At 42.0% G+C, this 19,438-nt stretch overlaps 1 protein-coding gene across 1 annotated transcript in view; it reads left to right on the top strand.

Annotated features, from left to right (window-relative positions):
* Positions 1–556: 556 nt before the first annotated feature.
* LOC104947563 (protein FAM172A-like) overlaps positions 557–19,438 on the top strand; it is a gene marked incomplete at its 3' end in the record, with an annotated part of 19,684 nt that continues 802 nt past the window's right edge. Inside the window, exons 1-2 of the mRNA XM_010773609.1 lie at positions 557–562; positions 8,791–9,009. Of these exons, the coding sequence (XP_010771911.1) occupies positions 557–562; positions 8,791–9,009 (225 nt within the window). The remainder of the gene's footprint in view (positions 563–8,790; positions 9,010–19,438) is intronic.

The raw sequence follows: 19,438 nt of genomic DNA, 5'->3' as shown, positions 1-19,438 counted from the left end.
AATGTGCAGGAACACACAGACATACATGCATACACACACTGATACACTATATTCTCTGCCACCTCTTTTCTAGGTTACATCCTGTGAAAATAAGCAGAGTAAATGTCAGGACAGAGCAGCCATAGTGTTTACCCTTCACACGTCAAACGCAGCTTGTGATTGGCTGTGGCGACCTCCCCTGACTCATGGACCTGTGGTGCAGCGCCACTTAGAGAGAGGTCAGACTCTTGGACTGTTGGAGTGTGTGTGTGTGTCATTGCGGTTGTGTGTCCGTGTGCTAATAATGTTACCTTCTGATTTATTGCCTGTTGCATGATTGCAGCCTGTTCCACTTTTCCAGTGTGGGAGGAGAAATTAATATTTTACACATATAGGATAGCAAATTTCATTGCATGAAAGGTCACACTTAACATGAAATATCGCTCACATACATACGCACACTTCACATAGCAACAGTCAGCGACATCAGCAGGACCACCAGTTATCTCTGTGGCGCTCCCTCCTAGGTCACAATAACAGGGCAGGGGTGAAGGGATTTCTCTTTGACCCTTGACCCATGGAGGTCATACGGGTCCTGTGATGTTCAGTAAGATTAATACCCTGGGCAAAACAGCATGGTCTCATTATTCACCAACACAGTGCCGTTTACTGGTAAATTACACCCAGCGCAGCACACCTGCACATTTGTCAACTGAGCAGTCAAAATCTCCATTTGGAGCTAAAAAATACCTTGCTCTCTTAATGATCTATTAGGTCACACATTACATGAATTGGCATTAGCTATATAATGCCAAAAATAGACTTTACTTGCCATGTGATGGGTATTTGCCTTTATCTCTGAAAATGCATGCATACTTATGTTCCTGTGTCTACAATTTTTAGTTGTATCCTGCCATTGTCCCCGACCGGCTCAGTCTGTACATATGGCCATGCGTCTCGCACCCCCCGCGTGTGTTCATGTATGTTAACGCACTAACTACCTGTCCAGATGGTAAAGTTGAAATATTCGTCAGTGGTTTAATATTTTCTCAAGCTGAACTGAAAGGCACACTCACATTTTGGTTTCATCGTTATGATCATCAACAGAGATGGATATTTCATTCAGGTCAGATACTTAGTTTTGTGTTATCTTGTTGAAGAATTAGATTTTAAATAGCTGCCAAAGGCTTCCTTCTCCCTTCTTTTTCATAATCATTATCTTAATTTTGCATTGTATTCCTTCCTTCCTAAGCCTATTGAACTCAGACTTTGCCTTTTCTCCTTCCTTCCGTGCACACTTATTAGTGGCCTTCAGGACAGGTTTGCTCCTGGGATGCATCCACACCTCCCTCCTTTCCTCTTTTTGTAGCTTCTCTGCCTCCCCCTCTCAGCTCACCTCTCTCCCTGATTTATACATTAAATAGTTAGGCAGGAGGGTAGGGAGGCACCTATCATTCCATGATCTATATCTCTCTGTGCCCTCATTAAAAATACATGTGTATGCTTAGGGGAGACAATATAGAATATATAAATCAAAATGCTAACGGCATCAGAATAAGCCTCCTGTATTTATTTCCCCATAGCTTTCCCTCTGTGGGCTCAGGACTCTTCCTGCTTACTGTATTTCCTTTGCTCTTTGGCATTTGTTTGATACTCTAATATTAAAGTATATTGGAAATGTTGTTAATTTATTATGCTAGTGATTTGATCATCTGCTCAGGCAACACTGCTAGCTGGAACATGGTTCATTATAATATCCCAGTTGTTTTACTTGATTTTTAAAATAGAAAGATATAATCAATGTTTGATAATGTAATGTATGTCTGTCTGCTTACTGTCTATGAGGCTGATCTGAGCTCTGGTGAGACAGCTCTAAAATATGTGATGCTGAGTTTACATTCACAGTCCCATCTTTGCGAAAGACATGCTGGTCTTCTGTAAAAAAAAAAAGAAGACAAATGACTTGTGTAACATTTACTTGCACAATCGATATCTCTGACAATTTCCACCTGGACGGTGATTAATGCTACATCCACCCCCAATCTAACAACCCCCAGCCCCAACCCTGCACCTCCCTCTGTGGGAGTCGTGCTGAGAGCAGATGAAGCAGGCCTTCAAACTTTGTGTGTGTCAGTATGTGTGTGTTTGTGTTTATGTGACGATGTCAGTCCAGACACTCGAGCGCTTGATCAACCGTTAAGCACGGATAGTGGCTAAACAAAATCACAGATTCACAGACGTCGAGTATAGTAAATAATTGAGGCATAAACTGGCTTTTGCATTGCACTGAGTGAGTTACTCAACAGTGTCTGTGTGAGTGTCTTTCCGTCTATCCTTTCAATAAGGTTCTGAAAATAGACGGGTCGGGAGGAGGGAGACAGGAAGAGAGAGAAATAGAAAGTGAAACAGAGAGAAAGAAATGTAAATGCGAGCATGAAAAGAAGCTGAGGCATCAGGGATCTGAAGCTGTGTTATTCTCTTCACTTCCTCCACCCCACTGCTCCACTTTGAACTCATTTATAAATATTCAGCTCCACATATAAACAATATCCAAATGAGCACAGACTTCCATGCCAAGGTTAAAAACTCTGCTGCGTATTACAGACACAACTACTTGACTAGCTCAAAAGGTTAGCCTCTTATTCTGACCTAAACTATTTGTGCTCATTAAGATCAAGAAAAGGATAATCATTACCACAGAGTCTTATTTACTTTGACCAAATTAGTGTGTGACTATTAGTGGAAGCGAACACCGTAGGAAGTCTTTGAACTTGAAGTGAAAGTTGAATTTAGAGCAACTTAATTAAATGTGCGCTCTTTATTAGAGGAGAAACTCATGCAGTGGGCGATTTGTTTAAAATGAACTCGGAGGGCAAATGGGGAGATGAAGCTCCGGTTTGTCTTACTTTTCCTATGTAAACATTTGTGTTAGCTGCTCAATTGATTGCTTGAACATACATGCATGTGGGGTTAAGCAGAAGAAAAAAAAGAAGCAAGTTTAGCTCTCCTACCTTATGTATGCAATGCGAATTATTGTACTTATTTTCTATACAAACTGTTTAACAATACTGGAAGATTGTATTTAGTAACATTTAGGTCTTCTTTGCAAGTACTTGCATGGCCCCCTGGGTATCGCTAGTTATCAAGAGGATGATTGATTTTGTGGTGACAGGCTGATGACAACCCTGTCTCATCCTTTCTCCCATCACCTAAGATCCACACATGTCTTTTCATAGCCCCAGTGGTACAGTAAGTACTCTACTCTTCTGTTCTCAGAGAAACATAGCTGTGTGTTGGGTTGGGTATGGGGGGTCGCAGACTGGTGCTGTGTTGAAATGAGAAAGGGGGTACCGTGACTTAATCTGACATTACTGTGCGATCTGTGTGGTATCTCGGTTTCAGGGAGAGGGGGAGTGGGAAAGAAAGAGAGAGAAAGAAAAGAGGGGGATCGGATGGATAAAGAGGCCCCGCATGCACAGAAATCTCACATAGAGACGTCGACAGAAAAGGGCAGGGTGGCCCCGACACTGAGGGAGATTGAGAGTACACTTGTTATAACAGTATTTACCTATCCTCTCAGATCCTTCATACTTATTTATAGAGGAGCATATTGTTTTGTATATGTTCTTCCTCCCTGTAAAGAGTTGTGTATTTGTATTTCATATTGCTTGAGCCACAAGTAACTGAAATTGTAACGCCAGCTCTTTGCTCTCGCTTATTTTCTATAACTTGTTTTTCATCTCCGTCGGCCATTGTGCCTCGTACAGATCTCAAACCAGACTGTAGCCTCCAGACACCCCTCCCCTCCTCCTCCTCATCTTATTGGGTATGCCAGGCAGGGTGACCCTTTCCCCCTTGTCAGTCAAGCCTGAGCAGCGAATCCGGAGCTGCGTATTGCTGAATCAAGGAAGTGGAGCGAAGGCTATTGAGAAAAGGGAGCGCCGTTTGCCTCGATCTTAACAGCAGCCCGAAAAGAAACCAATAAAGTAAGATGCTCGTGATCCAATTTGAAAAGAAACCTATTGCACTTTGAATCTCAACATGTAGGATACAAGCGCGTGGATACATAAATACACCAGAGCATTTATTTGCTCCTATTCACATACAACCCTAAATTCACACAACCATACCATCCACTTTCCTCACTGCATGCACCCGTGACCGCTATCAGCCATGCTTTGTACCTGTCAAGTGCTGTCCTTTTCCCTGTGCCCAAAGCCCTGCTCACTACATGAGAGCTCTCACATCAAAGCTTCGCTGAGCTCCACACGCACAGATGAAACACCCTCTCACTCCGGCCGCCTCTCTCCCCGCTCCCGCACATTAGACACATTTCATTTCATTACAACGCCACTAGAGAAATAGAGGTGCTGCTGTCTTAAAGGGACATCTTATTTACTCTCTCTTGCTCGTGTGCACTCACTAACATGTGGACACACACACAGACATACACACGGTATCTGCTTTCTTTTCTAATAATGCGACTGGAAGGGAAAATAATGGTCTGTTACCATCAAAGTTCTAGTGGACAAGCGGCATCTAATTTGACCATGAAGGGGGTGCATCATTGTCATCAAAGAAGAGTATTGACAATATTGTTAAGATGGCGCGGTATGGCTCAGACACCGTTATCATAAATCACAAATAGTCATGATATTCACAGAATATTGCAGCTTCATATTTTGTGTTTTTTAATATATATTTTGTCTCAATACCTTGCGGATAGTGAGGATAATTTATGTTTTAAAGAGCTTCATAATGCTGCGTGTGGGGAGACGGAGGAAGGGTTTCATCACGATGATGAGACAAGCCCTGGTTTCCTTAGCAGCCGCAGCCTTTGTTGTGCTATCTGGTGTGGGACAGGCCCACAAAGGAGTGCTAAGGATCGTCCAGATCGGGGTGATGGGGGTCGGGGTGCTCCCCCTTAGAGGGGTCGGGGCGACCCTCTTGACCGCTGGCCCCAGGGCAGGGGCTCAGTGTGATGGTGGCACAGGGGCACACACAGGGCATGGGAAGAGACTTAGCCTGCATACTGCTGCAGAAAGACTGATCCAACGCTAGAGAACTGTGTGTGTGTGTTTAATTTGAGACGGTGTGTGTGTGTGTGTGTATAGGACAAAGGCAACGTGACCCAATGTGAGCAATGTGTGAGAGAGAGATTTAGTTATATAAAAAGCTGGGTGACCCGAGGTTTGCAGTGTGCATTTGTGTTAGATTCACACTTTGACAGCACATCACAACACAAAGATCAGATTTAGCAGGTGTATCCCGTGTGTGTGTGTGTGTGTGTGTGTGTGTATGTATGTGGGAGCGACTTGACAGATAGCAAGAAACACAAAGGCCATATGACCTAACTCTACAAGGGTGTATTGCAAGATGTATGGAGAGATTTGGCTGTCAAAAAACAACGTAAAGACTAGAATGATGATGATAAGCTCTGTGGGAGAAATTAGTTCTGTGGGGATCGGGATAAACATTCACAAAGTGCTGTTTAATTTGAATTTAATATATATTTTCCTTCTAAATATAATTGTTTTTGTAGATAGGTTTCTAATATAAAAATAGACAATGACAGTATACATTTATATTAATTTGTATTTATTGGAATCACATTTTAAAAAGACAATTATATAAAAATAAGGTGAAATTGTGGGAAAAAAATGTCAAAGCAAATTTCATTTTTTGTTGCTTTGCTTAGTTCCTCGACTCTTTGTTGTAAATAGCGTTGATGGAGAGAAGAATAAGAGCAGGAAGTGTCTGGACAGGGAACACAGTGTTATGCTGACACCAACACAGACCTCTCAATGTTCAAATAAATGATGGTTTCCGACGTAGGCCCTGCTCCTCCAGACTAAGTACGCCGACAACACTGGTTGCCTTTACAGCAATGTCCTTCTGGGTGACTGGACAGCTGAAAGGGTTAGCACTGTTAGCTCGGTTAGGTGTGTTAGCCTCTCCAAAGGAAAGGCCATAGGCTATAGGCCACTCAGGGTTAGCATAAGGACGCTAAAGGCTACGAACCGGGCCACTTGAGGTTACCAAAAGTATGCTTAGGGCCACGAAGGGTTATTGACCAGTTAGGATAAGAGCCCTGAAGACTAAACATGGTTGTAGGCCACTCAGGGTTAGCATCAGAACACGTGGCCCAGTGTTGCTAAACGGTTAACTTTTGGCCTTCTGAACCAGGATTAGGGGAAAGGAGAAATGCACACAGTGATGTGATGGTGGTGAAATGCAAGGCTTTGATTTTTTTCTGTCATTATTTCCTCCTTTGTTTGGAAAATATGTTGGCAATGGAGAGTGGTTTTCAATGTGTCATTACTTAGTATTTTTATAGATACATTTCACTCATCAGTATTAAATGTAATAATGTATTGATTTTAAAATATTTGTGGTTCTTATAATGCTGCTGCCGTAAGCTGAACTGGTCATGTCAGTTATTTTATCAGGCTGCCACCAGTGGGCAGTGGCACAAAGCTGGTGTGGATCTGGTGAGACTCCATCTCTCTGTCTCTCCTTCCTTCTCTATCAATCTTAGTCCTATCATTTTATCTATCTATCTATAACTCCCTTCTCTGCTTTCACTTTTTGTTCTTTCTCTGTCTCCTCTGCTCTCTCCTCTGCTCACCCACTCCTATTTCTTTTTCATCCAGCGATCCATCTGTCTGGGTTTCTATATTTGTGTGCAAATGTCTATGTGATATCTGCAGGCAGTATTAAGTCTCCCTAATAGTTTCTCATCCATACCTCTCCAAGTTTCACTTTTTCTTCTGAACATGCATAGGCACACAGACTAATACAAATCCAAGTTAGAAGAAACATCATCTACCTAGAATTAGCATACAAACTATAATGTGGGACATGTCGTTTTTGAAGTCATAAATCACTTGCCAAATTACCATTAGACTTGCTGTGCCTTGAAGTAAAATTCAAACTTTACTCCATCATCATGCAGATGCCATTATGCAGTAGGACATTTTTTCAAATTAGAATTTCAAAATACATGTTTTGAATAAAGTAAAAGCTGATGTAATAGCAAAACAATTTATTTTAAAGATGTACTTAAAATAAAAGTAATTAGTAATATGATCACGTCCAATATTCCTCACACTTAAAATGTTTTCTTAAGTCAATACTCTTTATATTTATAACACCTTTTACATTACAAATATGTCTATCGAGAGCCTTGTCTGAATTTGAAAGGGAGTGAGAATCAAACTAATTTTATAATCTGAATAAGCGAGAAAGTGTCATTTTGCCGTTGTCAACACACGGCAGGTGCTAAGGGAAGGGGTGTGTGGCAGGTTTGATGTCGATGGGCACAGGAGGGACACACACTCAAGCTGCGTCAACGGAAGACAAGCACAATGTGTTAACACTTATCAAGCAAGAAGAGAGTGTGTGTGTGTGTGTGTGTGTGTGTGTGTGTGTGTGTGTGTGTGTGTGTGTGTGTGTGTGTGTGTGTGTGTGTGTGTGTGTGTGTGTGTGTGTGTGTGTGTGATGAAGATTTGCAGAGGAAGCTGAACAAACTCCCTCTCACAACTCCTCCTAAAGGTCTTTTTGTCAGCACTGCTGTCTTTCATACTCCTGTGTGTGTGTGTGCGTGTTTGCACAGTCGTTTACCAATACATTTGAGTCTTGGGGTGTGTGTATGTGTGACAATGGGGGTTGTGTGTGTTAAGCACAACCAAAGTGAAACAGGAATCCATCCATTTCCTGCTTTAGTTTCAGAGTACTTGGGATAATAAACAGTTAATTAAAATTGCTTCAAAGTTGAAGAAGTCACCAAAGGCTACCAGAAAACTTCCTTTTCTTCACAATACATTTACCCTCTGTAATTTGTTCTTATTATAACCACTTGGGTTCCTTTTCTTTTACATTTCCCTCTGATTCTTAATTTTTTTGTTGCCATTTTGAAGTATAGTAAAACAAATATTTGTAATATTAATTCAAATGTTTTTTTGGCTTTTGTAAATATTTCTACACCTTTTATCTGCAGTGCTGTCTGACGTCCTTTACACACAATAACATGCTCATACACAGATACTTATTCAATTGCAGCTAACTCTTTGAGTGATGGTGGGATCGATTGTGTTTGATATTAAGTGACACATGGCCTTTGGAGTCACTAAATGCTACTCACCGACTGAAACCACCGGCGCTGAATTTCAATCCCCCGGTTACTTCTCAGGCTTGTCCCTGCAGTGACACTCTCTCCTCTGTCTCTTTCTCTGCCATTTTGTTCCGTCTGGATTTTCATCATTTCCCTAGTCCTCTCACGGTGACGGTATTATTTGCTCATAGATACCCACTACCAAGATTTTCTTAAACAACTTAAGACCGATCAGATTTAGCCTGAGTAGAAAAGTTTCTGAGCTTCATCGTAAGACAGATTCTCTTGCGGTGCTACACCAGCTTTCCTCAGTAAGTTTGATAGAGTTAATATCATCTTTTATGGTTGGAAAAAAATACAATATCTCTATGGGTGCTTGTTTGTCCAGACTCTCTCACCGCACAAACACACACACTCCCATCTGCCATGCGCTTTACCTGAAGATATGTAGTAGATATGTTCTTCTTCCCCGTAGACACTTTGCAGCTATTCTTTTAATGCATTTTTTCTTATCAACCTGTTTAATTAATATTTGTTTTAATGTCAAGCACCTATATAAATGAGGTTTGTTATATTATTCTATATCAATAGATATATCTTGTATTACATTGTAAAGCAAGTATTATGAACAATTATGATGTGGATGATCCTGTTGCCATGGTTCTTATACCCATACTTGTGTGTTTCTTATCTGTTAGGAGGGCTACGGTGTGATGGTGCTCAATCCCAATGAGAACTACCTGGAGGTGGAGAAGTCAGCCATGTCCTCTCCCCTGCCCTCTCCTACCGAACCCTCTGACGAACCTGCAGAAAAACGGGATCGCAAAGATGATAAAGAGGGCAAAAAGAAGAGAGAATTTTATGAGAAGTATCGTAACCCACAAAAAGAGACAGAAACTGAGCGGATCCCTATACGGGTAAGTTGTAGAGAAATGGAGAGACTGAAAGAGGGGAGAAAGAAAAGAGAAAGGCAGGAGGGGAGTGTTGTGAGAGCTGCTTGGAAGGAGAGAAGAATAGATGTTCGTCAAAAGCAGACATGATTTGGACAGAGTGACAGTTAGGGTCGTGGGAGGAGGCAGGAATAGAGGCATAGGTGAGAAAATGGGAGGGAGGAATTTGGAAAAGTTTGCAGGAGACAAAAGTGGCAAGAAGGTGCCGGGAGGAGGAGGGTGGGAGGCGGCTCGCTGAGGAAACCAGGGAAGGAAATGTTAAGTAACAAGAGAGGATGGAAGGGAGGATGGGAGGCAGAGGGAGAAAGAGAGGCTCTTGTGTGGTCAGCCTGTGTGTGAAGAGGTTGGCTGTGCTCCAGTCGCCTCTCAGTCAGCAAGTGTTAACCACATGGCTACCTCGCTCTCTCCCTCTTCCTCTCTCTCGCTCTCTTTTTCTCTCTCAGATGGTGGGCTGGTCAGTGCAGCTCTGGCCCTTCACTCCTGTTAACCGCTGGGATTATTATCTCCCTAACACACACTCTGCAAACACACTGCAACATTCTTATCATGCTACACTGCCTGTAAACCACACACACACACACACACACACACACACACACACACACACACACACACACACACACACACACACACACACACACACACACACACACACCAAACACTTAGCTTGGGCCAGTTTACCTTGTGGTCAAACAAAGGAAGCAACCCTTCGAATAAATCACAAATAAATATGGGCACGGTGATGAGAAATTAAAACAGCGTTCTCCTCTTCGTAAATGTCTTTTTGTTTTACCCAATTGCCAATACAATTCATAATTGGCCTCCTAAATGGCGTCCAGAGAATTTCAGTTTTATTAAAAGCTCTCATTCAGTATACTTTCTGAATAGTGTGTGCATAAATGGTTAGCCTTCCTCCTTCACAGAAAAATGGTCCTGATGGATTTCTGTGTCTTGCTTTAGTGTGTGTGTGTGTGTGTGTGTGTGTGTGTGTGTGTGTGTGTGTGTGTGTGTGTGTGTGTGTGTGTGTGTGTGTGTGTGTGTGTGTGTGTGTGTGTGTGTGTGTGTGTGTTCTTCTGCGTGTTTGTGTGAGAGAGTGTGAGTGAGTAATACGTCAGTCTCTGGTGTCTGAAAAGACTTAGGTCTGCTGTGGGACTTGCGGGCGGTGTGTGAGCTGTCAACTCAGCCCCTTTTTTTTCTCACCCCCTGGCAGTACCTTTACACACACTCTAAAAAGGGTTAATTAGCATCAGTTCTATCTTACTCTATCACACTTCTATACATCTACGCTGGTCTCCCCTGTCATGGCCATGGGACTTGTGATTTTTCTTTACACTCGCTGAAATAACACGTGTGGTAAACAATCTGCCATTTATTTCACATTAATTCAGTCAGAATAGCTTGCACCAACTGTCACTTATTTATATATATTTTTATTTTAGGCTATGCATTAATATACAAAACACAATAGTTATAATCATCTGTGTGTGTGTGTGTGTGTGTGTGTGTGTGTGTGTGTGTGTGTGTGTGTGTGTGTGTACACACTGGGAATATGCTGGTTTTATCATTTACATTGTGTTAGACCCACAATAAAATGACCAACCATGTATTAAATTGTTTTATTTTTTCTCCTTTTATAATATACATTTATAAATATTCTATTCTTACTCCCTTCCTCTTGCTTTAAATCTTTAACACGCAGTGTGAAGTCGTTAACACAGTCCCAACCAAGGTTCCCTTATCCTTTGAGGAAGCATGCAATATTATTCACATCTGGATATTGGACTCAGCTTGCTATCCCCAAGCCTGCATAATGCATGCTGGACAGGGTCAGATGCATTGAGACAAGGGCGGTATGCAGAAATGATTGTCTTTTTGAGACTGCAGTGACTCGGAAATACTGAGCAGTTTAACGGCCCCTAAACACGGCGGCGTGCGTTGAAGCTTCAACGCTTCTGCCCATTCACTTTGAATGGGGTGACGTCACACTTTGCCGAACTGCATTGTGGGAGCAAGGCTTTGCGTTGCTCGCTTCAAAAGTAGAGCAATGTTCTACTTTTTAAGCTTCGACGGAAGCGTCAGCCAATCGAATCATATGCCAGTACAAGCTCTAGCCAATCAAACCGCGTGCTTGTGTGTGAGGGGCGGGAGATTCATGTGATTGGTTGTTGGTCAAGCTTCAGACACGCCTGCCGGCAAGCTTCAACGCACGCCGCCGTGTGTAGGGGCCGTAAGAGTCTTGGCTTTTCAGAACTCCATGGGATGGAAGTCAGTGCAGACATCATAACGGAAGAGAATAAAACACCAGCTCTGTGTTATTTCAATCCAGTTTTTGTTAAATATAATCTGTCAAATTGATTAAGCAATCCATACTGTTTCTCTAGCAGTCCATAGTGCAATATCCAGTGTTGTGGTATATTGAGAGATGGATCTAAAAAAAGAAGATCTGTTTTTTCAGAGCCGCAGGATAATACAAAATTAACCTCATTAACTAGAAAAGTAAGGGTCATGTAGAAGGTTTATATTTTCCAGCCAAACATACTTGTCCTTAGATGCAGGGATTGCAAGACTCGGGATAAAGATTAATGAGTGAGCAGTTTGGCTCTGTGTTGGTGCCCCTTGAATTTTGACCTTTGACCCAGAAGTCAGCGGGATGTTTGTGTGTATGACCTCGCCTCTATCGTCCACGCCTCCTCCTGCACTGCTTTACTCTCCAGTGTTCGGCCGCTGTCCCCCCCAGAGTAAGCCGTCACGCGCGCACACACACACACACTCATACACGCAAGCAAAAAAACACACATGCAGTTGTGCAAAGGAACACACATACCGACAGACAAAAGAGTAAAAGAGGTGGAAAAAGCTTTTTGTGTGTGTGTGTGTGTGTGTGTGTGTGTGTGTGTGTGTGTGTGTGTGTGTGTGTGTGTGTGTGTGTGTGTGTGTGTGTGTGTACTTCTGTTCGTCGGGGTGGGTGGTGGATCAAATCAAACCTCTTTAGCAGGGCACCACCCAAGACACATGGGCTCTCACATACACACACACACACTTACACACACTTACACACACATAAACCTTTCTTTATTCACTACATCTCACACTCTAACTCCTGCTGAGCTGGTAGACCACCTGCACGCAGCCATTCAGAAACACACACACTCAAATATATACTTTTACCCATTTTTATATATTGAAATCGAAAAAAACATAAACTTCAATTACTAGCTGTCTCGCTCTTCACTTACCTGTAATAGTCACACAGTTACATCACATACTTTTTTTTTTAAGATATTGACTGACACACAAACACAAAAAACACACATAAATACACCCTCCAGCCCCTGATAGAGTTGAGTTTATTAATACGCTTCCTTACACACATTAATAAGCTCTTAACTGCTTTTAGGATTCTCACTTTTTAGCCTTGGGTTCATAGTGTGCAGCCTCTCAACCTTATCTAATCCCTCTGCTCTCCTCTCCTCCAGATCACACACCGCTGGGCCATGTTTAGGGGGATGTTGGTGGAGGAGGCAGTTAGAAAGGGAGGACAGAGGGAGGGATGGAAGGATAGAAAGTCTAATCGGAGGGATGCTGATGAGGATAGTGAGGGGGGGACGGCTCTCTTTGCCATATAGAAGTTTGGGAGTTCACTTTACTCTGAATTTTAGCAGTAATCCAGTTAGCTATTTTCTGTCAGCCAAGCGGAGGAATGGCAGGAACAAAAGGCACATTCATGGGCTTAAGAAGCTTCCAAAGAGTTCACCCAAGGCTGGCTGGTTGGGATTAGGCCAGCAGGCCCTGGAAAGAAGAAGGGGGAAAAAAGAGCAAAGGGGACAAAAAACAGAGCTTCACCGTTCTTTAAGCACCACTTCTTTTTATAAATGACTGGAATACTTTTAACTTTTAGTTTTTGTTATGCTTTTCGTTTTAGCATCTCGTATTATACCTTGTTCAGAGAGAGAAAGAGAGAGATAGACAGGGAGGCCCTCACTCAACAGCATTTTGAAGTAGCCGATTGAGACTATTCCTTCTTTTTTTATTTTCGCTATACTGTACTTGTCTTCAGTGCAACTCTTAGAATAAGAGATATGTATGATTGAGACTGGTTAGTTGAATGATTTAGATGAAAACTCTTATTTTCTCTAAAATCCTTATCAAAATCACATCACAATGAAACCTACATTTGGGACACACTTTGGGGATTGCTTGATTCTCTTTTTTCAACTTTTTCTTTTTTTGTTTGGTATTTGTTTTGAATACAGTTTTCATTTTGCTACTTGGAGAATTATGGTCTCCAGTGTCTTGGTGCCGTGTGTCTTGTACTGTCCCAAACTTATTTTTACTATTGTGGATTGTACAGAGTGTGTTTCTTAAAGGAAGGAACATCCATTATTTAGACCTTGCCTCTCCAAGACCTGTTATTCCCAGCTGCAGCTGTCCACTGGGGCCAGCTGAGCTCCTTGTCCTTGTTTAGCAGATTATGTCCTGTTTCCCCATGTTCGCAGTGTACTACAAAGCGTCCTGAGGATTCACTAAAACACACACACTTACACACACACACACCAAAACTTGATTATAAACATTAAGACATGGACACACAAGCACACACGCTGGTAATTGTATTTTACATGGCACTACAGTGTTCTCTATGGGACTGGGTTTTTGCTCTTTGTCACCTTCACCCCTTTGTCCCAGTCTGTGGCCCACAAGCAATTATACAGACAGGGTTTATTTGACATTTGACCTGTGGTCGTGCCAAGAAGTAAGGCTCAGCATATCCAAGGACAGGTAGGGACTTGATTAACCTCTGAACTTGGTCAGAGAAGAGGTCAATTACTGGGCCAGAGGGCGGTTCACCTGCTTGCTGCAGAGAACAAATTGGCTAGATGCCATCTATGTATTTGGGTGTGTATTTCTGTGTAAGTGTGGTAGAGATAAATGTTTGACCTGTGTGTATGTGTATCTGTCTTTATGCGTTTGAAGCCAAAGTACAAGCTTCATGGGAAACTACATGGCACGTTTAAATCTTTATTCAAACTGCTTTACATGCAGGTTGTGTTAAACTTCAGTTAAAGAGTAAATGTTCTACTTTAAGTTAAAAAGAGGAGTGAGTCTGTTAGATTTTCTGGTTGATAGCCTGCTTGCGTGTTTCTGGAAATGTGTAGTACATAGCATATGTGTGTACACACATACCTATGTGTTTGCTCAAGGCAGAAGCAGTGTAGCTTGTCTCATATCCCTGATCCCAATCTTCTAGTCAGGTCAACCATCAAACACATCCATCCTGCCCTCCCTCGCACCTTCCCACCCACTGAGGTCTCTCTCTCTTTCTCTTCTTCTCTTTCTCTCTCACCACACAGCCCTGTTGTGGATACAGGCTGACCCGAATAAAGACAGACACACACACACATACACACAACAAAAAGAACCTTAGGGTCATCCTGGAACAAACAAAGCCTTGTCTGCCTGCCCGCTCTCCTTTGCCTTATGTCAATTAATGGCTCGCAGTAATTTCACCTGACAATCCGGGCGGCAGCGCAAGGCTAGCCGAGATGTCACAGCGATGACCTTTCTGGCCCGCAGCCGCTCTTTTCTAATAAAGAATCCCACAAACCCACAGCAACTTCCTTTGTACTTTGTTAATGAGTTATTGATTTGAAACAATGCCCTGGCAAATATTGTCAGAGCAGACTGACCCCACCAAGGTCATGCTATTTCATTGTATACAGTCTGAGCAGGCTATTATGCACGTAGGATCACATGGCCGCTATAGTTTTTCTCCTTGCTCTGGCTCTGGCTTCCTCTCCCTCTGCCTCACTCACTTTCTCTTTTACTGTATATCCCAATTGAATAACACACCTACACGTTAATTTCTCGCTCGCTCTCACACACACATACACACACACACACACACACACACACACACACACACACACACACACACACACACACACACACACTCACGCACGCACTAAAACGCACACACTTCCCCCCCTTGTTAGTCTTGCACACGTTTTTCACCTCGTTCTAGCTTTTCCGTGTCTCTTTCTCACATCATTATATTCCCAACTCTCCATATGTACTATACCTGCTAATTACCCACAATGCCACAGTCATTATTTTCCCATCTCTGCCACTAATTTGCTCCATACCTTCTTTTCCCCCACTCTAGCAGACCCATCAGCTCCCAGACAGCTTCTAGCTAACTTCAGCTCTCTGTCGACTCTATAAGAGAGTAAAGAAAGAAACAAAGACGAGAGGAGAAGAAAAAAAGGAAAAAAACATGGCGAAGGAGTACACGTCCCAGACATTGATTAGAATGCAATTGCAAACAGGTGTCGTTGAGGTCCACTTTTTAATTGTGTGCACAGAGACATGTACGCAAGCCCGCACGCAAGCACACACACAGCAACTATTTTACTCTAATAACCTCTTTGCTTACACCAAACATGTAATTATGTACATTGCTTATTTAATATTTAATCATTAGGCCAAATGAAAACAATCCTGTTCTGTGCTGATCAGGGCAGATTAAAGAGTTGAATGACTGGCGCTGCAGGTGGGTTTACCCAGTGTGTGTCCTTAGAGCAGGAGGGGAATGACAGATTCAGTTTGTCAGAATTTGTGTGTGTGGTGTATATTTAGTAGTTTGTATATTTCTCTTTCTATTCTATATTCACTCTTAAAAATGATTGTTGTGCGGTGGGTGTTTTGAATTCTTCTCACTTTATTCAGCTATTACTCTAACCTCTTGAAATACTCATTGACGTTTTTGCAAGATTGAAACCAGGACTGCCCAAGAACCCCTGTGAAAGAGTCCAAACCCAATGAAGTTGTTTAGGGATCCCGTGACACTGTTTTGACACTTTTGGCTCCCGCTGAAAAGTTTCTGAGTGTAAAAAGTATAATGGCTCTTATCCACTAGATTCCTTCCGGTCCATACTGCTCACCATCTCCCAACTTTAAATTCCAGCTTCCTCAGAAGTGTTCCTGGTCTATGTGTTTTGGTTTGGGAGAAGGAGGAGCTGAAGAGAGAAGTGCGGGGAGGTCTGAAGTGGTTTGTTTGTCATTGGTGTTGTTAGATTCATTGTTTCCTGTGTTGGTTGGACAGTGGGTTTGTGTTGGCGTTGGGTCTGTTATTCTGGCTGCAGCATACTCCTCTCCTCCGCTCTTCTATCCCTGCTTCTCATTACAGTGAATAAACACAGGGCAAGTATTGGACAGAACAACTTTTGAAGAACCAAGAGAGTGTGTGTGTGAGGGTTTGCATCTGTGTGTGAGTTGTTATTGTGTAAACAATGGAAACAGCTAAAATGAACAAATTCTAGAAAATAGACAACTTCAGAGCAAACACTTTTAACAAATGTGTAACATTTTTGAACGACTCTCAGATCATAAGTGGGGTGGATAGTCCTGCTCAATGTAGCAAGTTGTCTAGCAGTCTAAATAGTGACGTAAGTTATAACACATAATAGTTTTGTTGATTGGGTAAGAGCTACTTGGCTAAGGCCACTTGTTCTGTTAACTAGTCTTTTGGGCTTGTGTGTGTGTGTGTGTGTGTGTGTGTGTGTGTGTGTGTGTGTGTGTGTGTGTGTGTGTGTGTGTGTGTGTGTGTGTGTGTGTGTGTGTGTGAGTGTGTGTGTGTTTGAATCTTTTTTATCTGAGCTATCCTTCGCTTCGATCTTTGGTCAACTGTCTGTTGTTCCTATTTCCAGGGAGGTCGGCTACAGTTGCTTTAGTCTTAAACGTGTTTAACATTGCGCAAGATGGTCACATGAACTTCATGGTTTTTGGACATAGACCTTCAGATTAGCTCCTCTCGGCTATGGTCTTTATTTTTTTATTTTTCATTTCTATAAGCTCACACTGACACAAAACAGCAGTATGAGTACTTTTACCACTGGTTTCAGTTTGAATCATCTGCTTACAAAATGTTCCACTCATTTTAAAATGTTGGGATATATATTTCTGTGTTGAATTAGCAGGATTCAGTATTTTTTTCAGCTTGTTTTGTTCCTCTGCCAACCAAAGAAATAAATGTGTGATAAAAGACAAGTTTGAATTCCACAATTATATATTTTTTGTATATATTCAACTTTAGGGTGCTGTCTGCATTTGAAATGATGATGACTGAAATTAGAGGCACATACATTCTGTTAGCAAATACTGTATGTATACTGTATGTATATCTGTGTCACTGTGTGTGTGTGACATGTTGATGAATTTCAAGTCCAGAGCTGACAGCCTGTCAACCTTATTCTTCTAAACACACACAGATATACTGTATACCTTCCATAATATGTATGGCTTCCTCTCTGTCTACTATTTCCTTTAACTCTCTCTGACTTTTTGTTGTTGTTGATAAAAGTTAGCTGTCACCATCTGGAGACTTTCTGGTCCTGAAACTGTCTAGGACGCATATTTGTATTTTATATTCTCTGAGGGGACAATATGGATCACTATATATTCGGTAAATACACACATAAACAGCACACCCTCAAATGTCCCTTGACAGTCATGGCTGAAGGATGTTGGCAACAGGTGTGCAGTTGGGACGCTATTATGACAGAGCTGGCAGATGTACACACCACAAACGCACACATAAACAGACAATTTCACACAAACACACAGTGTGGGGAAAGTGGAAAATAAATAAATAAGCCAAGAAACTGTGGGAGAGCGGGTGACAGAAAGCCGGTCTCGCAGGGCGGTGTGCTCCACTGCAACTAATTAACCCCAGGAAATAATTGCAACAATATGCAAATGCTGTTTAGATAATTCACTGTACTGCCGTGCCAGGTAGTCAGTCACTCTGTTGCCTGCCACTTATAGTGTAGGCAAAGAATTATAATTATTGTAAGGTTAGGAGAATGGGGGGATTCATTAACCACCATGAAGACGTCAATCTACAATATGTGTCTTAATATCTTTCATTTGATTAATTTTGTCAGTTATTGGTCTTTGGCACATTTTACCTGCAATCAGTTGATATCGGCAATTTTGGAATTGTTGATGAAGCAACACATCATGTACCACTCACAACTCACGCGCACATGTACAGTAGTTTATCCCTCCTTAATGTCTCTTTGTCGAGCACTGTCACTAAAGGGTGGGTGGAGAGGTGGACAAAGCAGGTGATGTAGGAGTGTGAAGAACAGGTGGCATCAGTGGAGGTAGAAGAGAGGGAGGGAGGCTAATGAAATGGGCTTCACAGATGAAGGGTGACATGGTGGAGGAGAGAGGAGGGAGACTTCAAAGGACTTTGATGTCACAGCCTTTCAGACAGACAACTCTGCTCCAGCCGGCCCCTCCGTGCATGTAGGAGGACACACACACACACACACACACACACACACACACACACACACACACACACACACACACACAGAGAGCACTGATGGCAGAAGGGCAGAGCTGAGTTGCCTGGTCTTGCATCACACTCTGTGAATGAGGTGGTTGCTGACACTACAACCCTCTCATGCTAATCTAGCGGTAAACACAAACACTCTGACAGGTTAATTTACCTCTAGACAAACACAGCAACAAAAAACCCACTGCAGCACATCATTAAACAGTGGAAACACACACACACACACACACACACACACACACACACACACACACACACACACACACACACACTCACACCATTGCACATATAATACTTATATAAATGATGTATACATATCTTATACACACGGCTATGCGCAAGTGAAAAACACCTCGTCAATTCACCAATTTTATTCTAAGCGATAAGTTTAAACCATACTTAATATAGAGTGTTCTACATTAACTCCTCAATTACCACCTTAAAGAGAGTGAATGGTAAAGTAATTATCTTTTTTAATATTTCTTACTTTGAAAATGCTAACACATGTATGGAAGCAAATAGGAGAGTCTCTTAAGATACCTTCGCTGTCCTTTATCTCATATCTCTAATTATTTGTCTTGGAGTCCCATTTTGATGCTCAATTAGCAGATGAGTCTCCATTCTCTATAGGCCATGTGTTTGTTTATTTCGAGATATTTTTTATATACATCTGCACTCTAATTAAAAGGAATGTGTGTGTGTATGGTGTGTTTGCATTCAATATTGTGCCATCTTAAAAACAGCATGGTCTAAACATACAGGTGTTTCTAGTCGACAAAGCTCCATGTGTAGTTTAACCTCTTGTGGGAATGCATTGTTGATTTCTATTGTGAAACGGACAGATTGATAGGAAATCAAAGTCTAGAAATCAATGTCACAAGTTCATTAATGGATGCCCTTTTACCGCCTGTACTTTTGCTATTGTTCTTTTCTACCCTGGATAAACGCTTACATCTCTGGTTAATTAAACATGTCTTGTGTGTGTGTGTGTGTGTGTGTGTGTGTGTGTGTGTGTGTGTGTGTGTGTGTGTGTGT

This window comes from Notothenia coriiceps, unplaced genomic scaffold (assembly GCF_000735185.1).
Source record: "Notothenia coriiceps isolate Sejong01 unplaced genomic scaffold, NC01 NC01_scaffold00012695, whole genome shotgun sequence".
Lineage (NCBI taxonomy): Eukaryota > Metazoa > Chordata > Actinopteri > Perciformes > Nototheniidae > Notothenia > Notothenia coriiceps.
This window is presented reverse-complemented; position numbering and strand designations above follow the sequence as displayed.